Source organism: Ranitomeya imitator, chromosome 4, assembly GCF_032444005.1.
Source record: "Ranitomeya imitator isolate aRanImi1 chromosome 4, aRanImi1.pri, whole genome shotgun sequence".
NCBI classification, from domain to species: Eukaryota; Metazoa; Chordata; class Amphibia; order Anura; family Dendrobatidae; genus Ranitomeya; species Ranitomeya imitator.
Window position 1 is genome coordinate 432,834,841 of NC_091285.1, and position 27,702 is coordinate 432,862,542.

Here is a 27,702-nt window from a genome sequence, read left to right on the forward strand (position 1 = left end):
ATATTGCGCAGCGGATGCGTTGAAAAACTACATCCGCTGCCCACGTTGTGCACAATTTTCACAACATGCGTCGGTACGTCGGGCCGATGCATTGCGACGGCTCTGTACCGACGTTAGTGTGAAAGAAGCCTAACCCTAAATTTAGCGCCAACCCTAACCCTAAATTTAGCCCCAACCCTAAATTTAGCTCTAACCCTAAATTTAGCCCCAACCCTAGCCCTAAATTTAGCCCTAACCCTAGCCCTAACCCTAGCCCTAACCCTAACCCTAGCCCTAACCCTAGCCCTAGCCCTAATTTTAGCCCCAACTGCTCTTCTCCTGCCGGCCGGCAGATGGAGACAGATGGCGGGCGCACTGCGCATGCGCCCGCCATTTTCTTTTGCCCAGAAGATGGCGGCGGCCAGGAGGAGCAGCAGGAGCACCCAGGGACACCGGTAAGTATGATAGGGTCCCCGAATCCCCCTATTTCTCTGTCCTCTGATGTGCGATCACATCAGAGGACAGAGAATTACACTTTGCTTTTTTTTTTTTTTTTTTGCGGTCGCCGGTAAACAGTTAATTACCGGCGATCGCAAAACAGGGGTCGGTAAAACCGACCCCGATCATGCTCTTTGGGGTCTCGGCTACCCCCGGCAGCCGAGACCCCAAAGATTCTCCCGGGGCCGGCCGGCGGGCGCACTGCGCATGCGCCCGCCATTTTGAAGATGGCGGCGCCCACCGGGAGCCACGAGGAGCACCGGGGGAGATAGGTGAGTATCGGGGGGCTATCTGGGACCCCCTTTCTCTGTCCTCTGATGTGCGATCACATCGGAGGACAGAGAAATTAAAGAGATCGCGGTTTTTTTTGCGATCGCCGGTAAACGGTTAATTACCGGCGATCGCAAATGCGGGGGTCGGTAAAAAAAACCCCGAATCATGTTCTCTGGGGTCTCGGCTACCCACGGCAGCCGAGACCCCGGAGAAAATCCGACTCTGGGGGGCGTTAATTAACGGCGCTGTGGTTTAAGTACCCTTAGCGGCCGCCGTTAAAAGGCGTATCTGCAGTCGCTAAGGGGTTAAAGTCTTTTTATCGAGGTAGAAATGGATCCCAATACTTCTAATCCTGGACCAAAACAAAAATACAGGTCATACGAAGCTGGTTTCAAATTTAAGGTTGTGTCAAGAGCAGAAGAAAGCAATAACAGTATTTCAAGTAGGGAACTTAACGTTAACTTGTGTTAACGAAAAACAAGTGAGAGTGGCAGAAAGTGAAAGCGAACTTGTAAAAGATTCCAAAGGCAAAAAAAGCTCGACGTGGTGTAAAGATGTCATACAAGGCTCTAAAGGCTGAATTGCATAAATGGGTTATGGAGTGTCGTCAAAATGGTAACTGCATAACACGCATGGGAATTCACTTACGTGCCCTTCAAATGGCTAAAGACGACAAATTGAAAGCACCAGGCATTGAAAATTTTGTTGCATCAGCAGGATGGTGTACCCGCTTCATGAATAGATTTGGCCTATGTTTGAGGGAAAGAACAAGAAGGTCACAGAAGTTGCCAAAAGACCTTGATGTAGGAATGCTCAGACCTGAAACCCAAGATGGTGCACCACCACATTATGGGTGTCAGGTGCAAGCATTCATACATGAACAGTTTCCTGGAAAGTCGTGGGCCAGTTGAATGGCCACCAAGGTCTCTCGATCTGACCCCCATAGACTTATCTTTGGGGTCATTTGAAGGCAATTGTCTATGCTGTGAAGATGCGAGATGTGCAGCATCTGAAACAGATACTGGAAGCCTGTGCTAGCATTTCTTCTGAGGTGTTGCTATCAGTGTGTCAAGAGTGGGAGAAGAGGGTTGCATTGACAATCCAACACAATGGGCAGCAGAACATATTGTATAAGTGGTTATAAACTTGTAAATAACTCATGAAAGAATAAAGTTACCTTAAAACCAAGGAAACCATTGATTTTCTTGTGAAATTCTCAATAAGTTTGATGTGTCACATGACCCTCTTCCCATTGAAAAAAATAAAGTTGGATCCAAAATGGCCGACTTCAAAATGGCCACCACTCATCTTGAAAAGTTTTCACCCTCCCATATACTAATGTGCCACAAACAGGAAGTTGATATCACCAACCATTCCCATTTTATTTTAGGTGTATCCATATAAATAGCCCATCCTGTAGAGCCATTACACAGTGATCTATTCAAGTGTTTGTTTCTGTTAATGTTGATTATTATGGCTTATAGCCAATGAAAACCCAAGTGTCATTATCTCAGTAAATTAGAATTAACAAAAACCACCTGAAAAGGCTTCCTAAGCATTTAAAAAAGGTCCTTTAGTCTGTTTCAATAGGCCCCACAATCATGGGGAAGACAGATGACTTGACAGATGTCCAGAAGGCAGTCACTGACACTCCACAAGGAGGTAAGCTGCAAAAGGTTATTGATAAAGAAGCTGGCTGTCCACAGAGTGCGGTATCCAAGCATATTAAAGGAAAGTTGGGTGGAAGGAAACAGTGTGGTTGAAAAAGGTGCACAAGCAACCAGGACAACCGCAACCTTGAAAGGATTGTTAAGACAAGGCCATTCAAAAATTTGGGGGAGATTCACAGGGAGTGGACTGCTGCTGGAGCTATTGCTTCAAGAGCCACCACACACAGACGTATCCAGGACATGGGCTACAAGTGTCGCATTCCTTGTGTCAAGCCACTCCTGACGAATAGACAACGCCATAAGCGTTTTACCTGGGCCAAGGAGAAAAAGAACTGGACTGCTGCTCAGTAGTCCAATGTGTTTTCAGAAGAAAGTAAATTTTGCATTTCATTTGGAAATCAAGGTCCCAGAGTCTGGAGGAAGAGTGGAGAGACACACAATCCAAGCTGCTTGAGGTCTAGTGTGAAGTTTCCACAATCAGTGATGGTTTGGGGAGCCATGTCATCTGCTGGTGTAGGTCCACTGTGCTATTTCAAGAGCAGCACAGCCGTCTATCTGGAAATTTTAGAACCCTTCATGCTTCCCTCTGCCAACAAGCTTTTTGGAGATGGAAATTTAATTCTCCAGCAGGACTTGGCAGAGATCCACACTGACAAAAATACCAATACCTTACTGCCATCGGACGTACTATTACGCCAAAGGCAGTACCCCCCGCTATGGTGTGGGCTCCAGCGGTGAGCCCACCTCAAAGCCGGGACATGGCAGCTTTTTTGAGCATTTAACCCCTTCATGACCCAGCCTATTCTGACCTTTATGACCTGGCCATTTTTTTCCCAATTTTGACCAGTGTCCCTTTATGAGGTAATAACTCAGGAACGCTTTAACGGATCCTAGAGATTCTGAGAATGTTTTTTCGTGACATATTGGGCCTCATGTTCGTAGTAAATTTAGGTCGATAATTTTTGCGTTTGTGAAAAAAAAAAATTGGAAATTTGGCAAAAATTTTGAAAATTTTGAATTTTTATTCTGTTAAACCAGAGAGTTATATTACACAAAATAGTTAATAAATAACATTACCCACATGTCTACTTTACATCAGCACAATTTTGGAAACAAATTTTTTTTTTTTTGCTAGGAAGTTATAAGGGTTAAAATTTGACAAGCGATTTCTAATTTTTACAACGAAATTTACAAAACCATTTTTTTTTAGGGACCACCTCACATTTTAAGTTAGTTTGAGGGGTCTATATGGCTGAAAATACCCAAAATACTCAAAATACTCAAAAGTGACACCATTCTAAAAACTGCACCCCTCAAGGTGCTCAAAACCACATTCAAGAAGTTTATTAACCCTTCAGGTGCTTCACAGCAGCAGAAGCAACATGAAAGGAAAAAATGAACATTTAACTTTTTAGTCAAACATTTTTTTTATTTTCCCAAGAGTAAAAGGAGAAAGTGGACCCCAAAAGTTATTGTACAATTTGTCCCAATACCCCACATGTGGGGGGGGGGGTGGGGGGTGTAGGTGATTAAATTATCACCTGTGCAGTACAAGGAAATCTTGAAAACATGACCTGTTTGCAGCCCTCGAGGAATGCAGTTTGACACCCCTGCTCTAGAGGACACCATGTCTCGTTTGGAGAGCCCCTGTGTGCCTAAACATTGGAGCTCCCCCACAAGTGACCCCATTTTGGAAACTAGACCCCCCAAGGAACTTGTCTAGATGTGTGTTGAGAACTTTGAACCCCCAAGTGTTTAACCCCTTCCCGACCTGTGACACAGCGTATGCGTCATGAAAGTCGGTGCCAATCCGACCTGTGACGCATATGCTGTGTCACAGAATGATCGCGTCCCTGCAGATCCGGTGAAAGGGTTAACTCCCATTTCACCCGATCTGCAGGGACAGGGGGAGTGGTAGTTTAGCCCAGGGGGGGTGGCTTCACCCCCCCCCCCCGTGGCTACGATCGCTCTGATTGGCTGTTGAAAGTGAAACTGCCAATCAGAGCGATTTGTAATATTTCACCTATTATAACTGGTGAAATATTACAATCCAGCCATGGCCGATGCTGCAATATCATCGGCCATGGCTGGAAACATTGATGTGCCCTCACCCATCGCCCCCCCAGCCCTCCGATCTGTCCTTTACACTGCTCCGCTCCCCTCTGTCCTCCTGTCCGCTCCCCCCGTGCTCTTGTCCGCTCACCCCCGTGCTCCAATCCCACCCCCGTGCTCCAACCCCCCCCCTGCAGTCCGATCCACCCCGATGCTCCAATGCACCCCCTCCGTGCTCCGATCCACCCCCGTGCTCCGATTTACCCCCCCATACTCCGATCCACCCCCCCATACTCCGATCCACCCCCCCGTGCTCCCCCCCCACCCCATCATACTTACCGAGCCTCCCGTGGTCCGTCCGTCTTCTTTCCTGGGCGCCGCCATCTTCCAAAATGGCGGGCGCATGCGCAGTGCGCCCGCCGAATCTGCCGGCCGGCAGATTCGTTTCAAGTGCATTTTGATCACTGCGATAAAACCTATCGCAGTGATCAAAATAAAAAAAATACTGAATGACCCCCCCACCTTTGTCACCCCCATAGGTAGGGACAATAATAAAATAAATTTTTTTTTTTTCTTCCACTAAGGTTGGGGTAAGAACTAGGGTTAGGGGTAGGGTTAGGGTTTCGGTATGTGCACACGTATTCTGGTCCTCTGCGGATTTTTCCGCTGCGGATTTGATAAATCCGCAGTGCTAAACCACTGCGGATTTATGGCAGATTTACCGCGGTTTTTCTGCGCATTTCACTGCAGTTTTACAACTGCGATTTACTATTGGAGCAGTTGTAAAACCGCTGTGGAATCCGCAGAAAGAAGCGACATGCTGCGGAATGTAAACCGCTGCGTTTCCGTGCAGTTTTTCTGCAGCATGTGTACAGCGATTTTTGTTTCCCATAGGTTTACATTGAACTGTAAACTCATGGGAAACTGCTGCGGATCCGCAGCGTTTTCCGCAGCGTGTGCACATACCTTTAGAATTAGGCTATGTGCACATGGTGCGGATTTGGCTGCGGATCCGCAGCAGTGTTCCATCAGGTTTACAGTACCAAGTATACCTATGGAAAACCAAATCCGCTGTGCCCATGGTGTGGAAAATACCACGCGGAAACGCTGCGTTGTATTTTCCGCAGCATGTCAATGCTTTGTGCGCACAAAAAACACTGGAAATCCACAGTAAATCCGCAGGTAAAACGCAGTGCCTTTTACCAGCGGATTTTTCAAAAATGATGCTGAAAAATCTCACACGAATCCGCAACGTGGGCACATAGCCTTAGGGTTAGGGTTGGAATTAGGGTTGTGGTTAGGGGTGTGTTGGGGTTAGGGTTCTGGTTAGGGGTGTGTTGCGGTTAGGGTTGTGATTAGGGTTATGGCTGCAGTTGAGATTAGGGTTAGGGGTGTGGGGGGTTAGTGTTGGAGGTAGAATTGAGGGGTTTCCACTGTTTAGGCACATCAGGGGTCTCCAAACGCAACATGGCGCCACCATTGATTCCAGCCAATCTTGTATTCAAAAAGTCAAATGGTGCTCCCTCACTTCCGAGCCCCGACATGTGCCCAAACAGTGGTTTACCCCCACATATGGGGTACCAGCATACTCAGGACAAACTGCGCAACAATTACTGGGGTCCAATTTCTCCTGTTACCCTTGAGAAAATAAAAAAATGCTTGCTAAAACATCATTTTTGAGGAAAGAAAACATTTATTATTTTCACGGCTCTGCGTTATAAACTTCTGTGAAGCACTTGGGGGTTCAAAGTGCTCACCACACATCTAGATAAGTTCCTTTCGGGTCTAGTTTCCAAAATGGGGTCACTTGCGTGGGGTTTCTACTGATTAGCCACATCAAAGGCTCTGCAAACGCAACGTGACGCCCGCAGAGCATTCCATCAAAGTCTGCATTTCAAAACGTCACTACTTCACTTCCGAGCCCCGGCATGTGCCCAAACAGTAGTTTACCCCCCACATATGGGATATCACCGTACTCAGGAGAAACTGGACAACAACTTTTGGGGTCAAATTTCTCCTGTTACCCTTGGGAAAATAAAAAATTGCAGGCTAAAAGATCATTTTTGAGAAAATAATTTCTTATTTTATTTTCATGGCTCTGCGTTATAAACTTCTGTGAAGCACTTGGGGGTTCAAAGTCCTCACCACACATCTAGATTAGTTCCTTTGGGGGTCTAGTTTCCAAAATGGGGTCATTTGTGGGGGATCTCCAATGTTTAGGCACACAAGGGCTCTCCAAACGTGACATGGTGTCCGCTAATGATTGGAGCTAATTTTCCATTTAAAAAGCCAAATGGCGTGCCTTCCCTTCCGAGCCCTGCCGTGCGCCCAAACAGTGGTTTACCCCCACATATGGGGTATCAGCGTACTCAGGACAAACTGGACAACAACATTTGGGGTCCAATTTCTCCTAATACCCTTGGCAAAATAGGAAATTCCAGGCTAAAAAATCATTTTTGAGGAAAGAAAAGTTATTTTTTATTTTCATGGCTCTGCGTTATAAACTTCTGTGAAGCAGCTGGGGGTTTAAAGTGCTCAATATGCATCTAGATAAGTTCCTTGGGGGGTCTAGTTTCCAAAATGGGGTCACTTGTGGGGGAGCTCCAATGTTTAGGCACACAGGGGCTCTCCAAACGCGACATGGTGTCCGCTAACAATTCGAGCTAATTTTCCATTCAAAAAGTCAAATGGCGCGCCTTCCCTTCCGAGCCTTACCATGTGCCCAAACAGTGGTTTACTCCCACATGTGAGGTATCGGTGTACTCAGGAGAAATTGCCCAACAAATTTTAGGATCCATTTTATCCTGTTGCCCATGTGAAAATGAAAAAAATGAGGCTAAAAGAATTTTTTTGTGAAAAAAAAGTACTTTTTCATTTTTACGTATCAATTTGTGAAGCACCTGGGTGTTCAAAGTGCTCACTATGCATCTAGATAAGTTCATTGGGGGGTCTAGTTTCCAAAATGGGGTCACTTGTGGGGGAGCTCCAATTTTTAGGCACACGGGGGCTCTCCAAACGTGACATGGTATCCGCTAAAGAGTGGAGCCAATTTTTCATTCAAAAAGTCAAATGGCGCTCCTTCCCTTCCAAGCCCTGCGCCCAAACAGTAGTTTACCCCTACATATGAGGTATCAGCGTACTCAGGACAAATTGGACAACAACTTTCGTGGTTCAGTTTCTCCTTTTACCATTGTGAAATCAAAAAAATTGTTGCTCAAAGATAAATTTTTGTGACTAAAAAGTTAAATGTTCATTTTTTCCTTCCATGTTGCTTCTGCTGCTGTGAAGCACCTGAAGGGTTAATAAACTTCTTGCATCTGGTTTTGTGCACCTTGAGGGGTGCAGTTTTTAGAATGGTGTCACTTTTGGGTATTTTCAGCCATATAGACCCCGTAAACTGACTTCAAATGTGAGGTGGTCCCTAAAAAAAATGGTTTTGTAAATTTTGTTGTAAAAATGAGAAGTCGTTGGTCAAATTTTAACCCTTATAACTTCCTAGCAAAAAAAAATTTTGTTTCCAAAATTGTGCTGATGTAAAGTATACATGTGGGAAATGTTATTTATTAACTATTTTGTGTCACATAACTCTCTGGTTTAACAGAATAAAAATTCAAATTGTGAAAATTGTGAAATTTTCAAAATTTTCGCCAAATTTCAGTTTTTATCACAAATAAACGCATAATTTATTGACCTAAATTTACCACTAACATGAAGCCCAATATGTCACGAAAAAACAATCTCAGAACCGCTAGGATCCGTTGAAGCGTTCCTGAGTTATTACCTCATAAAGGGACACTGGTCAGAATTGCAAAAAACGGCAAGGTCTTTAAGGTCAAAATAGGCTGGGTCATGAAGGGGTTAACAGAAGTTTACAACTTTCCTCAAAAATTTTTTAGCCTGCAATTTTTCATTTTCACAAGAGTAACAGGAGAAATTGGGCCCCAAAAGTTGTTGCCCAGTTTGTCCTGAGTACGCTGATACCCCATATGTGGGGGTAAACCACTGTTTGGGCACACGTCAGGGATCGGAAGGGAAGTAGTGACATTTTGGAATGCAGACTTTGATGGAATGGTCTGCGGGCGTCATGTTACGTTTGCAGAGCCCCACGGATGTGCCTAAACAGTAGAAACCCCCCACAAGTGACCCCATTTTGGAAACTAGACCTCCCAAGGAACTTATCTAGATGTGTGGTGAGCACTTTGAACCCCCAAGTGCTTCACAGAAGTTTAGAACGCAGAACCATGAAAATAAAAAATAATTTTTTTCCCACAAAAATAAGTTTTCAGCCCCCATTTTTTTTAATCTTCCCAAGGGTAAAAGGAGAAATTAGACCCCCATAGTTGTTGTGCAATTTTTCCTGAGTACGCTTGTGCCCCATATGTTTGGGTAAACCACCGTTTGGGCGCACGTTGGGGCTCGGAAGGGAGGGAGCACCATTTGACTTTTTGAACGCAAGATTGGCTGGAATCAATGGTGCCGCCATGTAGCTTTTGGAGACCCATGATGTGCCTAAACAGTGGAAACCCCTCAATTCTAACTCCAACACTATCCCCAACACACCCCTACCCTAATCCCAACTCTAGCCATAACTCTAACCCCAACACACCCCTAACCCTAATCCCAACCCTAAACATAACTCTAACCACAAGCCTAACCCTAACTCCAACACACCCCTAACCCTTATATTAACCCTATTTCCAACCCTTACCCTAATTGCAACCCTAATCCTAAGGCTATGTGCCCACGTTTCGGATTCGTGTGAGGATTTTTCCACACAGTTTTTGAAAAATCCACAGGTAAAACGCACTGTGGGTTTACCGCGGATTTCTAGTGTTTTTTTTGTGCGGATTTCACCTGCGGATTCCTATTGAGGAACAGGTGTAAAAAAAATAAATAAATAAAAGAATTGACATGCTGCGGAAAATACAACGCAAGTTTCCGCACGGTATTTTCTGCACCATGGGCACAGCGGATTTGGTTTTCCATAGGTTTACATGGTACTGTAAACGTGATGGAAAACTGCTACGAATCCGCAGCGGCCAATCCGCTGCGGATCCGCAACCAAATCCGCACCGTGTGCACATGGCCTAATTCTAACTCTAACACTAACCGCAACCCTAACCCTGCTTCCAACCCTAACCCTGCTTCCCACCCTAACCCTACTTCCCACCCTAACCCTAGCCCTAACCCTAGTGGAAAAATAAAAGTAAATATATATTCTTTGTTTTATTATTGTCCCTACCTATGGGGGTGATAAAGGGGGGGTTTATTTATTATTTTTTTTATTTTGATTGCTGTGATAGAACCTACCACAGCGATCAAAATGTACCTGGAATGAATCTGCCGGCAGATTCGGCGGGCGCACTGCGCATTCGCCCGCCATTTTGGAAGATGGCGGCGCACATGGAGAAGACGGACGGACACCGGAGCTCGGCAAGTATGCGGGGGTGGGATCGGACAGTGGGGGGAGCGGACAGGACTGAGGACGGGAGCAGATCGCGGTCTCCAGCATCGGCCATGGCTGGATTGTAATATTTCACCAATTTTCATTGGTGAAATATTACGATTGCTCCGAGTGAAAGTGAAACGTCACTATTAACAGCCAATCGGAGCGATCGTAGCCATGGGGGGGGGGGGGAGATGGGGGGGAGGGGGGGCAAAGCCACCCTCCCTGGGCTCAAGTACCACTCCCCCTGTCCCTGCAGGTTGGGTGAAATTACAGTTAACCCTTTCACTCGACCTGCAGTAGCGCGATCCGACCATGACGCATATGCTGCATCACAGGTCGGATTGGCAAAGGTTTTCATGACGCATACGCTGCATGAAAGGTCGGGAAGGGGTTAACAAGCGCTTTCGGCAATCGGGACAGAAATGCGCATACCGGTGATCGGCATAACATCATCGCGGGTCACCATGTGTCGGCATGAGAACCAGAGGTCTTCTTGAGATCACTATGGTTGTTGATGCTGAATTGCTGTGAGCGCCACCCTGTGGTCGGCACTCAGTCTCTATGTAGCTGAACTGCAGACTTGCTATCTGAGCATCGCCTCTATGTAGCAGAGCCGATCAAGTTGTGGCAGCTTCAAGCCTCCCATGGAGGCTATTGAAGCATGCCAAAAAAAAAAAAAAAATGCAAAATTAAAATGCAATAATGAGAGATCAAAAGATCGTATCTGCACAATCATAGTATCATTAAAAACATCAGCTCGGCACGCAAAAAATAAGCTCTCACCCAACCAGAGATCACAAAAAATGTTGACGCTACAAGTCTCGGAAAATGGCGCAATTATTTTTTTTTTAAGCAAACTTTGGAATCTTTTTTCACCACTTAGATAGAAAAAGAACCTAGACATGTTTGGTCTCGGGTTGGGTGAGGGCTTATTTTTTGACTGCTAAGCTGAGGTTTTTAATGATACCATTTTGGTATACACTTTTGATTGCCCAGTATTGCATTTCAATGCAATGTCGTGGCGACCAAAAAAAACGTAATTCTGGTGTTTTGACTTTCTCGCTACGCCGTTTAGCGATCAGGTTGATCCTTTTTTTACTGATCGAGCGATTCTGAAAGTGGCGATACGAAATATATGTTTTTAATAATTTGATTGATATGTTTGATTTTTTTTTTTTTTGAATGGGGCAAAAGGGGGGATGATTTGAACTTCTATATTTTTTAACTTTTTTTTTTCCCCCACTTTTGGCATGCTTCAATATTCTCCATCCATGGGAGACTAGAAGCTGCCATAAGGGTCATTCCATGGTAACTTACGTTATATTCACAAGCCAAAAACTGGCTACAGACTGTTCTTTGAAAGCAGGCACAAAAAGGAGTGAATGTATATTTCACATTAAACTATTCTCAATAGATTTCAACAGTTTGATTTTTCAACAATAAAATTAAATACAAAATACAGTGTTACTTGGTAACTTACGTTATAAAAAAAAAAAAAAAGGAAATGCAATTGTCCTTCATGAGTCTGCCAAATTTTCTGTTCTGGTAAACAGGGGGGAAGCACTATTTTTATTGTATTAAAACACCATAGTCCAAGCAACTTTAAAATTTTATTTTAACCTCAAGTTAAAAGCAACAGTTTTTATTACAAGAAATATAGATAACTTACGTTACAGCACAGTATAGTAACTTAAGCTGATGGTAACTTGCGTTACAATATGTTACCATCCATTGGATTAAACTTATTGTAAGGCAAGTTTCCATCATCTTTGTAACGCAAGTTACTATATTGTGTTGTAATCTAAGCTACCATGGAATGACCCATTAACCTGATCCACTCTGCTACATACAGGCGATGATCAGATTTTCCTGTCTCCCGCTTTATCCAAAATATCATCCAGAGCGGAACCAAACAAGAACTCGCCCTCGCAGGGGATGCAACCCCTGGCAAAAATTATGGAATCACCGGCCTCAGAGGATGTTCATTCAGTTGTTTAATTTTGTAGAAAGAAGCAGATCACAGACATGGCACAAAACTGCATTGAGTAAGGTGATTATGCTGGCACTTTTGTTTGGTACCGTTCCAATGAGATTTATACAGATGACTGCCTGAAGAGAACATGCAAATTTCCACAGTTGTTGATGATACGGAGCTGCAGGTCAGGTAAAGGCACTGGGGAGATGCCTGTCATTACATCTTCAATAAATGCACAAGTTTATGTTGATATTTTGAACACTTTTCTTATCCCATCAACTGAAAGGATGTTTGAGGATGATGAAATTTTTCAAGGTGATAATGCATCCTGCCATAGAGCAAAAACTGTGAACTCAGAGACTGAAAGCTGTTATAAAAGCCAGAGGTGGTGCAACAAAATACTAGTGATGTTTTGGGGTGCTTTTTTTGTTTGTTTTTCACAATTCCATAATTATTTCCTCAGAATTGAGTGATTCCATAATTTTTCCCCTATGCTTGGTTAACCCCATCAAGTCGCGGCCCTTTTTCGTTTTTGTGTTTTCATTTTTCACTTCCCTCCTTCCCAGAGCCATAACTTTTTTATTTCTCCGTCAATATGGCCATGTGAGGGCTTATTTTTTGCGGGACGAGTTGTACTTTTGAACGGCACCATTGGTTTTACCATGTCTTTTACTAGAAAACGGGAAAAAAATTCCAAGTGCGGTGAAATTGCAAAAAAAAGTGCAATCCCACACTTGTTTTTTGATTGGCTTTTTTGCTAGGTTCATTAAATGCTAAAACTAACCTGCCATTGTGATTCTCTAGGACATTACGAGTTCCTAGACATCTAACATGTCTAGGTTATTTTTTATCCAAGTGGTGAAAAAAAATTCAAAACTTTGCTTAAAAAAAAAAAAAAAGTGCCATTTTCCGATACCCGAAGCGTTTCCACTTTTCGTGATCTGGGGTCGGGTGAGGGCTTATTTTTTGCGTGCCGAGCTGACGTTTTTAATGATACCATTTCGGTGCAGATACGTTCTTTTGATCGCCCGTTATTGCATTTTAATGCAATGTCATGGCGACCAAAAAACGTAATTCTGGTGTTTCGGATTTTTTTTCTCGCTACGCTGTTTAGCGATCAGGTTAATGCTTTTTTTGATAGATCGGGCGATTCTGAACGCAACGATACCAAATACGTGTAGGTTTTTTTTTTTTTAATTGTTTTATTTAGGATGGGGCAAAAGGGGGGTGATTTAAACTTTTATATTTTTTATATTTTTTTTTTCATATTTTTTAAAAAAAAATTTTTTCTTTTTTTACTTGTGCCATGCTTCAATAGCCTCCATGGGAGGCTAGAAGCTGGCATAGCCTGATCGGCTCTGCTACATAGCAGCGATCATCAGATCGCTGCTATGTAGCTGAAATGCAGGTGTGCTGTGAGCGCCGACCACAGGGGGGCGCTCACAGCAGACCGGCATCAGTAACCATAGAGGTCTCAAGGACCTCTATGGTTACCTTCCTGATGCATCGCCGACCCCCGATCATGTGACGGGAGGTCGGCGATTACATCATTTCCGGCCGCCCGGCCGGAAGCGTCGGTTAAATGCCGCTGTCTGCGTTTGACAGCGGCATTTAACAGGTTAATAGTGGCGGGTGAATAGCGATTTCACCCGCCGCTATTGCACGCACATGTCAGCTGTACAAAACAGCTGACATGTCGCGACTTTGATGTGGGCTCACCGCCAGAGCCCACATCAAAGGGGGTGACATGGCATGCGCAGTACTAGTACGGCGCATGTCGTGAAGGGGTTAAAAAAAGGAACCATTACTGACTATCACATTTTTTGTTCTTGATTTTAGTGTTTCTTAAAGCCAGAAAGTTGCCATTTGAAATGACGTTAGTTTTGTGCCATGTCTGTGATTTGCTTTTTTTTTTCTACAAAATTAAACAACTGAATGACCATCCTCCAAGGCCGGTGATTCCATAATTTTTGCCAGGGGTTGTAGAACACAACTTAGATTTTGTCTGGAAGTCCCCTGGCAAACACTTAAGCCAGAGGGCGCGTCGGGCTGCATTGGAAAAATATGCCCATCTGGCTACCAGCCTGACCAAACCAGGGTATGTGTCCTCTAGAACAGGGGTCCCCAACTCCAGTCCTCAAGGCCCACCAACATGTCATGTTTTCAGGATTTCCTTAGTCTTGCCCAGGTAATAATTGCATCACCTGTGCAATGCAAAGGAAATCCTGAAAACATGACCTGTTGGTGGGCCTTGAGGACTGGAGTTGGGGACCCTTGCTCTAGAAAGGCCGCAGCGCCCTTCATTACAGGAATAGAGTCTAATATAGAGTTTCGAAGTTTTTTCCCTAAGCTGAGATTCCAGCTGGTCCAGCCAGACCATTAGCGATCTAGCCATACAAGTGTTGGCCGCCACTGCAGGCTTTAGCCCTTCCCCGGCAGCTTCCCACAACCCTTTCAGGAATGCATCTGCCCTTTTGTCCATGGGTTCTTTTAATACCCCCATATCCTCAAAAGGGAGGGCAAACTTTTTAGACACTTGTGATTGCTACATCTAATTTTGGCGCCTTCTCCCAGAAAGAACATACTGGATCCTCAAAGGGGTATTTTCTCTTTGGGGTCAGGAGACCCTTCCTTTTTGGTTTCTTCCATTCTTTTTTGATTAAAGCTTGGATTTTTTTGTTCAGTGGAAAGGACCTTCTCTTTTTTTTGTTCTAGGCCCCCAAACATAATATCCTCAACTGATTTTTTTGGGGGCGAGGATCTACCAGCTCCATGGTGGCTCTAACAGCTTTAAAGAGGTTATCGGTCTCCTCCAACGGGAAATAGCTGCGCCCACTCTTACCCCCAGAGGACGATGAAGATGTTGATTGAGATGAGCCGGATGTATCCGAACCCTCACAATCCGTACTACTGGATTCTGATTCCGGGGGCCGATGTTTGGGTTTCTGCTTTTTCTCCTCCTGAAGGGACCTGAAGGTGGTTTCTACCTGCCTTTTAATCAATGATCTAAGCTCTGGGGCAAACCCCGGAGACCCTTCGCAGATCGTCTGTTCTATACAGGAGCTGCAAAGTCTCTTTTCCCATGTGGTGGGTAATTGCCCATACAAAGAGCACCATTCCTATGTTTAGTATTCCCCAAACTCTTCCTTCCCTAAGAGAATAGGGGAGCTCAATAAGAAGGTGAACTTTCTCGAAGATCACTCACCACCTTGACAGAATGAACCGGTTGAGGAGAAACCGTTCTCATAGAAGGAATTCCTCTTGAGCTGGACACCACGGTGGAGCCTTTGCTGCGCTGGGATCCCGAGTGCCCCCCTGTGCTGCCATGCTGCTGATGAGTTCTCTTTCTTTTTTGCTCCTCCTGCCATTGCTGCTGCGACAGCCGCTGTTGGGGAGGTGCCCGGACCTGCTCCGATTGCTCCAGGTCACTCACTGCTGGAGAGGAGGGCTGACCGAGCTCCATCAGAAGTGCAGTTTCAGTGCCACCATTGTTTAAATCTATTCGGCACCTCCTCCAATCACCTGAAGCTCATTGTTGGCCATGGGGATCCATGCGACGGGGTTTCCCAGTCATGCATTGCGTGTTTGCGTCATCACGACCTCATGCAATGCGCCCTGACTGGCTACCCAGTAATGCACCGCGGCGGCGCCGGCCTCAGTCATAGGCCGCGCCTCCGAGCTGGTTTCCGGAGCCCCCCCGGAGTCCCTGCGTGAGCAAGTCCAGAGAGCAGAGTCTGGAAGAGGCATTTTCTTTGCTGCCTCTCCCTGCACACCCTGAAGGGTCCGCTGACCCAAGCGGTGGCGCCTCAGGCTACTGCACTGGCCAAGGCACAGAACCCCCAGCTGCCTGGATCGGACTGGTCAGGCCTGGCATCCCACAACATCCTCAGGTACGCACAGATGAAACTGTAGGTTCCCCATAAGGGACAGGAACCAACTGATGTGGGAGAGAGGTACCGTCTTTTTATCTGTAGGTTAGAAAACTATGCTTTTTCATCATGCCGATGAACAATAGCTGCCTTATCACTTACCATACACCGACCAGCATAAAAAAAAAAAAACAAATTCCTGAATTGCTGGTTTTCATTCATTCTGCCTCCCAAATAACAGCATAGAAAGCGATCAGAAAAATGTGGTGTCCAAAAATACTATCAATAAACACATCAATTCATCCCACAAAAAACAAACCTTAACATGACAGTCTGCAGAAATATAGAAAAATTATAGCTTTCAAAATATAGCGATGCAAAAACTTTATTTTGAAAACAAAGTGTTAGTGTGTGACAGAAACCAAACAAAAAAAACAATATGAATCTGTTATTGCGGTAATCACACTGACCCAAAGAATAAAGTGGTCTAATCACTTGTATCACTCGAGCAACAACGTAATAAAAAAAAAAAAAAAATAGGACAAATTCTTGACCTCGATTTGTTCATTTTGCCTCACTTATCTTGCGATGAGCACTTAAACCGGGGTTTCTGTGTAAATCTACAAAATATGTGCTTCAGATGGAACACCCTGCGGAAGTTTCCATATAATGAGGCAAATGGAGGCACTGTGGACGCAGTCCGGCCTATGATCCGGCAGCGTCGGTCTTTTTAGGCGTGTATAAAAGCTTTGCTGCTTCATTATAGTGAGTGCTTCCCTCGAGTGTTGCATCTTAATTACATCACTGGAAGATTTAGATGGAAACCCCAAAGTAAGTGCTCAGCACAGTGCGCCGGATAATGTGATCTCAAATGCTATGTAAAATGTTCCCAACAAAAGCTTCAACTCAGTCCTCAAAAAAAGCAAGTCCCTACTCGGGTCTGTCATCCGTTAATGGAAATATAGGGGGCTTTTACTTTACTAGTAGCAGTAACTCTGGCTCTGGAAAAGTGAAATTGCTCCTCTACCTCCAAAAGAAATTCAGCACTGCCAAATGTAAAATGACACCCTCTGTTCTGATCCCCGTGTGCCTAAACCACATTTAGCATCCACGTTTGGCATTTCTGTAGCAATGAGTGCCTGCTTAATTTACGGGTGCATGTCTGCAGAAGAACTAGCCTGGCATAAGGTACTGGGCGCTATAACGTACGAGCAATACAACATACTAGACATTACAATGGCAGATTTCCAATTTTCACTCAGCAACATCCACTGTTGCTTGTTTAAGGAAAACACCCATGGAGTCAAAATCAACACTACACCTGTAGATAAATTCCCAAAGGGGTATAATGGAACTTGAGGGGGATTCTGCTCTTCTAGCACCTAGGCGGTCTGTATATAAAATCTGCAAACTATTCTAAGAAAATCTGCGCTCCAGGAAACAAATAGCGCTCAGTACCTTCAGAGTCTCGCCATGGTGCCAAGCAGTACTGTACAATCACATACAGAGTATTTCCACTTTCAGCAACAATTGTGGAACAAATTTTTGTGCCATTTTTCTATGTGAAAATGACCTGTTGTGTCAATATCATCACTGCACCCCTAGATGAATTGAGAGCTGTAGTTTGTAAAATGGGGTCACTTATGGGGGGGTGGGGGGCTTCTGCTGTTTGGCACCTCAGGTGTTTTCCATGTTTCAGTGTGACATACCGCCCTCAAATCGTGACATCGCTATAGTAAGGCACAACACAACCTACAAAGTTCTTCCAAAGTTAATGATTGCTCCTAAAACAGAAAAGCATATCAACCTACAAAAGATATATATATAGTCCTAATTCTCAATTTTCTCAAGACAATATGTGTTGAGGACTATATAGCAAAATAGAAGCAAATAACCAAAGTTTATAAATATACCAAACTTTATTTAAATATTATAAACATTAACATCATATCAATAATATATCCGTGAGTATCACCAAAGACAGACAAAAAAACAGAAGACAAAAAGTTTTGCCAGGCAGCAAAACACAGGGTAAAAAAATCACACCACCTAAAGTCCCTATGTATACATAAACGGCCCCAATCTGAGATGCCTTGTAAATGGACTACCATAGCAGTTAAGTCAGGGTGGACTCAAGAGGGAAAAAGGGATTCAAGCTTGATAAAGTGTAAGTGAAATACCATATCATAATTACCAGATTGAACCTATAGTACAGCAGGTATTAGTGTATAAATTACAATACCTGTAGCCATGGTAAGTCTGTAGGGGGTGGGTAGATCCTGCTGCCGTGCTGCCAAGCGCCTCGACGCGCGTTTCGCCCGATGAGCTTCGTCAGGAGGCGTGGCTAGTGCGGCAGGAGAAGTTCCCTATATGGAGCGTACAAATGAATTTAATAGGCGGCAGGTGTGTGGTATGCCGTGGGTGTAATAGTGCCGATGATGTCATCAGAGCAGGCGTTTAAGCCATATGTCTAATAGGAAGTGCAGCGTTTTTTCTGACTTTAGAGATATAGAAAAGGACCTTTCATTTATTAACCAATGGCGTTACTTATAGGCGGTCATGTGATGCCATCACATGGGTGGCAAAAGCATCAGTATTCTGCAAAATGACCTTCCAGTTTGGGCCAATAGGAGGGCTTCTACAGGTATTTTAATTTATACACCAATACCTGCTGTACTATAGGTTCAATCTGGTAATTATGATATGGTATTTCACTTTGGTTATTTGTTTCTATTTTGCTATGTAGTCCTCAACACATATTGTCTTGAGAAAATTGAGAATTAGGACTATATATATATCTTTTGTAGGTTGAAATAGTAAGGCGCTCCTTCCCTTCTGAGCTTTCCAATGTGCTTCAACAGTATTTCTTAATTACATTTAGGGTATCGGCGTACTGAGAAATTACACAACAAACTGAAGTCCATTTTTTTATTAGTCCTTATAAAAATTAAAAATGTAAGACTACAACCACGGCAGTTGAGTCGTTAAGCCAAACCACAAAGTCTGACTGACTCAAAACTCCCTAATTTCCCTAACTTCCAACTTCAGCTCCACAGCACAGCCTCACTACTCAGCATGTACATAAAGTGCAGCAGATTCATCTCAACTAAAAGCCCAGATCCTTAGATCAGGAACAGAACAGACATTTATAGAACATTTCATAACTTTCCAAAATTCTTATGAAAACATTTACAGCACATCCTGCTCTGAGCTACTGTACCCAATTTATAATATATTTTAGGAGTCGGTCCATTTTATACCAACTCCACCAAAATGGACACCGGCTCAGACTCTACAGCCCTGGCTAAAACAACACTTTAGTGGTAAAAAAACTTATCATCCTAGCATCGCCACCCAATGGTATAAAATCCTGTGAGGCACATGTGGTGACAACAAGCTCATTGCACCACTAGGTTAATTCATTGAGAGGTGTAGTTTGTAAAATGGGGTCACTTTGCGCTGTTTGGCACCTCAGGGGCTCTGCCAATGTGACATGTCAAGTATCAAATATTAATATTAAAGCCGCACCCTATAATGGCAATGTCTCTATGGACAGCAGAGTGCACGTCCTCACCAGGGGATCCATCCCAGTAGGTAAATCCAGAAGAGCATGAAGAGAAGGACAGAACCACAGCAATTGTGAAAAAACAGCTCCCGTATTTATTCTGCCATCTGCGACGTTTCAGTCCGTGCTTGAAAAAGGTCCACGGACCGAAACGTTGCAGATGGCAGAATAAATACGGGAGCTGTTTTTTCACAATTGCTGTGGTGCTGTCCTTCTCTTCATGCGCTTCTGAATGTGACATGTCAGCCTCAAACCATTTCAGCAAAATTGGTACTCTGAAATTCTTCCTTTGGGGGAAGGGGTTAAATAAAAAAATACAGCAAGGACTCCTTGGCTGGCAAGTTTTTCCTCCATAAAGAAACAGTATTACCTCCAAGAAAGATGCTGTAATGCAACTTGAGGACAAAAGCTATTCAACCTTGGAATAAATAAATAAAAAGCAGTGTATTATTCTGCAGGTCCACTACTTACCATACTCCAAGTCTTCCAATTTAGAGATATTGAAAAAAGTTTTATCCGGACTGCACTCAAGAGATTCCAGCAAGTACTTGAAGGGGTTCTCTGTAACAGATATGAAATGAGAAGGATTATTTAGTTTATTAAATCGTTTTATCTCATATTAGTCAACTCTTGAACTGTGTACCTTTAATATTAGCGGAATTCATCCTCTTCTTATCTAGTTGACCGTGCCAGTCTCCACCCTGAGAAGGTAAGCGTAATAAAATCTTAGCTCAATTGTTTATATATCTTCATTAGAAGCACAAACTAAAAGATAAGAAAGCATATTATAAGCATTATTTAGATAATGTAGAATTACAGTATGCGTTTGTTACTGCATTGTGGTGAGTTCGAAATTAAAAAAGCACTCCATTCAAAGTTTTTATCCTCTTACATTGCAATTAGTGATGAGCAAATATACTCGTTACTCGAAATTTCCCGAGCACGCTCGGGAATCCTCCAAGTATTTTTTAGTGCTCGGAGATTTCATCGCCTCAGCTGAATGATTTACAGCTATTAGCCAGGCTAAGTACATGTGGGGGTTGCCTGGTTGCTAGGGAATCCCCAATGTAATCAAGCTGGCAAATCACTAGGCAACCCTGGCATAACAACCTCACCAAAAAACTCTGACAAGCATCCAGGGTCGCGGAGCAGCGTTGGAAAAAAAAAACACGCCTGCCAGACTTCACCGATTTTAAACAAGCTACACTTGCCTTCAAACTAGCCCTCACTTGCTAAACAGACCTATTTCACTAACCTTGTATCTTCACTATCCTACAAACCAAAACAACTGTTCAGCACATTAAACTCTCCTCCGCCCGCCACCTCCAACTCCCCTCATCTCTTCCGAGGACTTTGCCACCTACTTCAAAAAAAAGATCGACCAAACAAGGCAAACCTTTACTGTTCCACCACCCCAACCACTCCATATACCAGACATCTGCCCTTCCCCAATAACTTCCCTCTCCAACATCCCTGAAGGAGAACTTACTCACCTCACAACCTGTGCACTTGAGCCAATCCCTTCCCACCTGCTCCCCAAGCTCACTACCATGCTCATTCCAGCCCTAACCCATCTCTTCAACCTATCGCTATCTTCTGGTACTTTCACCTCTGCCTTCAAACATGCCACCATCACACCCATCCTCAAAAAAGCTAACCTTGACCCAACTGCTATGCCAAGCTATCGCCCCATATCACTGCTCCCGTTTGCGTCCAAACTACTTGAGCAGCATGTCCATGGTCAACTTTCCTCCCATCTCTCATCTAACTCTCTCCTTGACAACCTCCAATCTGGCTTCCGCTCACACCACTCCACCAAAACTGCTCTGACCAAAATTACTAATGACTTACTCACAGCCAAAGCTAACAGACAGTTCTCCATCCTCCTTCTCGACCTGTCCTCTGCATACTGCTACAGATTCTTTCTTCCCTCAGCATCAAAGGCCTTGCCCTGTCCTGGATTGCCTCATACCTTTCCGACCGCACATTTAGCGTTTCCCACTCCCACACTACCTCCTCACCCAGCTCCCTCTCTGTTGGAGTCCTTCAAAGCTCTGTCCTTGGGCCTCTACTTTTTTTCCCCATCTATACCCTTGGCCTAGGACAACTCAAAGTCCCATGGCTTCCAGTACCACCTATATGAGGACGACACTCAGATCTACCTCTCTGGCTCAGATGTCACCTCTCTTCTGTCCAGAATCCCGGAGTGTCTGTCAGCCATATCCGCCTTCAACTCTCGCTTCCTAAAATTCAATGTAGACAAAACCGAACTCATCATCTTTCCCCCCCCATCTCACGTATCCCCCCCTACCAGTTCTATCTATTATGGTAAACAGCATCATGCTCTCTCTCGCACCTGAAATCCGCTGCCTAGGGGTAACTCTCAATTCTGACCTGTCCTTCAAACCGCACGTCCAAACTCTTGCCATCTCCAACTCAAAAATATTGCCATAATCAGTCCCCTCCTCAGCCCACAATCTACGAAAACTCTTGTGCATGCCCTCATCATCTCCCGCTTCGATTACTGCAAAACCCTCGTCTGTGGCCTCCCTGCTATCTCCCTTGCACCACTCCAGTCTGTCCTCAACTCTGCTGCTCGGCTAATCCACCTCTCTCCATGCTACTCCCCTGCTTCACCCCTCTGCAAATCCCTCCACTGGCTCCCAATTCCCCAACGAATCCAGTTTAAACTACTAATACTGACCTACAAAGCCATCCACAACCTGTCCCCTCCCTATATCTCAACTAATCTCCCACTATCTTCCCTCACGTAATCTTCGATCCTCCCAAGACCTCCAACTCTCCTCCAGACTTATTCGTTCCTCACACAACCGCCTCCAAGATTTCGCCCGAATATCCCCCATCCTCTGGAATTCCACGCCTCAACACGTCCGATTATCCACCACCCTCAGATCCTTCAGACGGAACCTGAAAACCCATCTCTTCAGGAAAGCCTACAACCTGCAATAACCATTCTGCCGCCTCACCAACCACCCGAGCTGACGCCTCATCAACCACCCGAGCTGCAGCACACCGACCTCCTGTCTCTTCCCCATTATCCCAAAGAATGGAAATCCACAAGGACAGGGTTCTCTCCCCTCTGTACCAGTCTGTCATTGTAAATTTGTTTACGGTTAACGATATATATAATCCTGTATGTAACCCCTTTCACATGTACAGCATCATGGAATTAATGGTGCTATATAAATAATAATAGCTGTAAATCATTCAGCTGCGGCGAAGAAAATTATATCTCTGAGCACTAAAAAAAAAAATACTCGGAGGACACCCGAGCATGCTCGGGAAATATCGAGTAACGAGTATATTCGCTCATCACTAATTGCAATTATCATATTATACAGCATTGTATACTTAAGCTATGTGCACACGCAGCAGTTTTCCATGCGGTTTACAGTACCATGTAAACCTATGGAAAACCAAATCCGCTGTGCCCATGGTACGGAAAATACCAAGCGGAAACTCTGCGTTGTATTTTCCACAGTATGTCAATTCTTTGTGCGGATTCCGCAGCGTTTTACACCTGCTCCTCAATAGGAATCCGCAGGTGTAAAACCTCAGGTGAAATCTGCACAAAAAACGCAGGAAATCCGCGGTAAATCCACAGGTAAAACACAGTGCCTCTCTGATACGATGGTCTCTGGCGCCGGCAGCTTGTTCCTGTGTTCAGCAGTCACATGGTACCGCTCATTAAAGTAATGAATATGCGCTCCACCCCTATGGGAGTGGAGTCACGTCCATATTCATTACTTTAAATGAGCGGTACCACGTGACCGCTGAACACAGGAACAAGCTGCTCTGGCGCTGGGAGCAGGTGAGTATGATATGACAGCCGACACTCCCCCTCCCCCGCCTACCCCCTGGGACAATGACTCCAGTATAAGCGGAGGGATACTTTTAGTCAAAAAAAAAAAAAAAAGGGCTGCAAAATCTCAGCTTATACAGTACTCAAAAATGGGGAACAAATTCCAAGTGAGGTGAATTTGCAAATAAAGTGCAATCCCACAACGGTTTTTAGTTACCATGTTCACTAAATGCTAAAACTGACCTGCCAATATGATTACGAGTTTGCAGATACCAAACATAGATAATAAAAAAAAACTAAGTGCCGCTGTGATAAAAAAAAAACAAAAGAAACAAAAAAAAAAACAAAAACAACACATGGAGTGCCTGTGTATTAGGACTCTCACACAGTTGCGGCGCCAGACACCTGAATATCGGGAGCGCTCCAGGTATCCGGGTTCCCACTGCAGCTTATTCGGTAAGCGCTATAGCTTGCCAAATAAGGAGGGAGTCAACGATGTTTGCGCATTTCTATTAGTAACCACACTGCCCTATTTCCTTTGGTTTTATGGGTTTTTGTGGGGTTCTTTTATGGATCTTTTTAGTGTTGTGTTTGATTATTACGCTAATCTAAAGATTGAGCTAAAATTTTATTTAGTGGATATGATTTATTACTCTATTTGGTGGTAATAGTTTTGGTAACAGACATAAATGTGCTTTGATCTAAACTACATGTCAAACTCTGGTCCGCAGGTCCAGTTTGGGCCGCAATGTGAATATATTTGGTCTACGACGCTGGGCGGGTCCCCCTAGTATATTTGGACACAACACCAGGCAAGTCCCCCAGTCTTAAGACATATTATTCCAATAATTTATTCTAAGATCCATCAATTAAAATGTACTTTGTTAGTGGAACAACACTAAGTTTTTTTCCTTATCAAAAAGTTCATTGTTATATTTGATAAAGAAACACTTCCTCAATTGTAGATTTTTATTTTTTTTAAATATCAAGTTTGACCCGAGACTGTCCAGGTTTTTACTTTTGGCCCTCTGTGCATTTGAGTTTGACATCCTGGATCCCAACCATTGCATTGTAGCTCTGGCAGTATGTTTAGGGTCGTTGTCCTGCTTCTAAGGTGAACCAACACCCCAGTCACAGGTCATTTACAGCCTTTTAAGGCCACATTTCCATAAAGAGTTTTTGGTGAGTTTTCTACGCTGCATATTTCTGGAAAAATGCAAATAACCTTCACTAATTAATGGGTGCCGAAAATCTGTAACGTCAAAAATGCTCATTGTGAGAACATAACCTAATAAGTTTACCTCCAGGATTGCCCTGTATTTAGCGGCAACAATCTCCCATCAACACTGACCAGCTTCCCTGTGCCTGCTGAAGAAAAGCATTCCCACAGCATGTTTGATGGTGGTGATGGTGATTTCAGAGTGATGTGCAGTGTTCGTTTTCCACCACACATAGCGTTTTGCATTTACCCCAAAAGATTCTACTTTGGTCTCACCAGAGCACCTTCTTCTACATGCCAGGTGGAGGACATAGCTACATGTGGAAAAAGGTGCAACACTGGCTACCTGTGAGCTGGAAGCTGAGAGGAACCTGCAGATGTGTCAGTTATAATCACTCACAGCTCTGCAGTGAGATCAGGAGAGCAGAGAGCACCCATGCCACTGGTAACGTTCCTATTTATTTATAATAATCTCTGGAGGCAGATTCTCACGAAGAGCATTGTCTGGCCCATAGCCTAGAACAGCTTATTTACATATATGAAAAATGTGGAATAAGACATCAGATATAAAAAGATAGCATTTTATTTAGCTTCCTATGATCTACATGCCCATATCGACTGCTTAGAAGAGTTGATCCTCCTGAAATTCCCTCTAAAGGGAACCTGTCACCCCAAAAATCGAAGGTGAGCTAAACTCACCAGCATCAGGGGTTTATCTACAGCATTCTGTAATGCTATAGATAAGCCCCCTATGTATCCTGAAAGATGAGAAAAAGAGGTTAGATTATACTCACCTGGGCGGGCGGTCCGATCCGATGTGCGTCACAGTCCGGTCCGGTCCCTCCCGTCTTCATACGATGACATCCTCTTCTTGTCTTCTGGCTGCGGCTCCTGCACAGGCGTACATTGTCTGCCCTGTTGAGGGCAGAGTAAAGTACTGCAGTGTGCAGGCTCGGGGCCTCTCTGACCTTTCCCGGCGCCTGCAGTACTTTGCTCTGCCCTCAACAGGGCAGACAATGTACGCCTGTGCAGGAGCCGCAGCATGAAGACAAGAAGAGGACCTCATCGTAATAAGACAGGAGGCCCCGGACCGGACCGCAGCGGGAACGCCCCTGGGTGAGTATAATTTAACCTCTTTTTCTCATCTTTCAGGATACATCGGGGGCATCCCAGAATGCTGTAAATAAGCCCCTGACGCCGGTGGGCTTAGCTCACCTTCGATTTTGGGGGTGACAGGTTCCCTTTAATATCAATCTCATAGACCGGCTTCTCTACATCCATAAGCCACAGTGTAAAGATCCATTTCAGACCACTTTGATGTGTAAAAACTGATGTCAAAGACCGTGCTACAAACCATACAAGCTACAGTGTAAAGATGAAAGTAAAAAAAGAGGGTCCTGACGACTAAGCCATGGTGTAAAGTTGTATGCCATAGAGCGGGTACCAACCTTTATGAGAATGTAAACATTGATGTCAGAGAGGGCTTCGATGTACAGTGTAAGGGCAGAGACAGACTGCTGTATCTCTCGTGCGAGAATCGCATCGCACTGCACTGACTGGCCCCTCTCTTGATCCGAGCAAGACAGAGGGATGGATTACTATGCAGCTGTCAAGCTCAGGTCAGGAGAGTACACAGCCGTTACGAGGTTTATGATGCGTTTCTTGCAAGAGAAACACGGCAGTCTGTCTCTGCCCTAAAGATGAAAGTCAGAGGAGAGATCCAACCACTATGAGCTCCAGAAAACGATGGGGGCCATAAAGAGGGACCCAACATTTGAGCCATGGTGAAGATGGATGTTGTAGAGGGGGTCCCGATCTGAGTCACAGTATAAAGGTGGATGTAATAGAGGGGGTCCCAATCTCTGAGCCACAGTACAAAGATGGATGTGGAACAGGGGGTCCCGGCCTCTGAGTCACAGTACAAAGATGGATGTCAGAGGGACCCAATATAGTAAAATGCATATTATATATTCATAAACTTTCCTTTTTGTCTATAGTGACAATGTCTAACAGCCTGGGGGGGCTTTATGGCCCCAGAGAGCAGACATTACCAGGCAGCCTGTATATTCCTGGGGGAGGAGTTGATGCCCCTTAATCCTGGGGTTTATCCTAATGAAACAATGTGTGGTACATACAAGGCATAGAGGACGAGTAATGGCGGCGGATAAAGCAGAACAGCCCTGACATGGACGCGAGGCATTGTGCTGGACTACAGCGGGGGCCTGCAGTACCATGACGTGAGGGGAGCGAACACCAGCCGTGGAGCAGCACAGGAAGGAACCCACAGCTAGAATGCACAGTCTATGGCGATACCACACACAACGAGAACAACGGCACGAACATCGCGACATAGACGAGGCGGCGACTACAAGTGTAACGGAACTAGAAGCTCACAGTGCCACGTCCCGAGGAGAGAACCGACGAGGTCTCCCCGTCACCTCCGGAGCCTGCAGTCGCCATGTTGACTCCACCGGAGCCAGCTGCCTGCTGACGTCAAATTTGGCTGGGTTTTTTTTTTTTCACGCAACTTTATTGGAAACTGTTGACATAGCTTCTCTTCAAGAAACTTTATTTAAAACGGTTCAGACTGACACACAATAATAGCTGTGCCAAGTGCTGGAGGAGCCTGTGCAGATTTCTGGCTCATTATGCTCCAGCTTGCTATCTGGCCTGGACACGGGTATTAGTTTGAATCTTTGTTATTTGTGTTTCCTAATTTAGGGACGGACTAAACTGCATATTGGGATTATGGGATGATGGGCTGCAATACTAGACTCCACCACTAGATGGCAGCACATTTTACAAATGACTTCTTGTAATATAGCAAGAAAGGAATTCAATGGAAATACTTAAATGAATCAGAACATCCACAGGGCTGGATTAAAGTTTAATAATAGAACCAGGGAAAAAAGATTGTAACTATATGGGATTATGTGTAGAATATCGGGTTTCACACGCCTGGTGATATATCTCATCAACATCTCATAGGAATATGGGTATAACTATTGTTCTGTATGGGGAGTATGGGTGAAATATCACAAATACACATGCCCAGGAACATACTTCATCTACTTCTGATAGGAATATGAGTATAATTATTGTTCTGTATGGGGATTATGGGTGAAATATCACAAATACACATGCTCAGGAACATACTTCATCTACTTCTGCTAGGAATATGGGTATATCTATTGTTCTGTATGGGGATTATGGGTGAAATATCACAAATGCACATACCCAGGAACATACTTCATCTACTTCTGATAGGAATATGGGTATAACTATTGTTCTGTATGGGGATTATGGGTGAAATATCACAAATGCACATAC

The 27,702-nt window shown here is 44.4% G+C and overlaps 1 protein-coding gene across 1 annotated transcript in view; it reads right to left on the reverse strand.

The window, feature by feature from the left end:
• The window catches only part of IREB2 (iron responsive element binding protein 2), a 106,237-nt gene extending 79,361 nt beyond the window's left edge, over positions 1 to 26,876 (reverse strand). Inside the window, exons 1-3 of the mRNA XM_069765561.1 lie at positions 26,767 to 26,876; positions 19,974 to 20,031; positions 19,802 to 19,891 (exon numbers count right to left, since the gene is read on the reverse strand). Of these exons, the coding sequence (XP_069621662.1) occupies positions 19,802 to 19,891; positions 19,974 to 20,031; positions 26,767 to 26,832 (214 nt within the window). The 5' untranslated portion in view covers positions 26,833 to 26,876. The remainder of the gene's footprint in view (positions 1 to 19,801; positions 19,892 to 19,973; positions 20,032 to 26,766) is intronic.
• Positions 26,877 to 27,702: the final 826 nt, after the last annotated feature.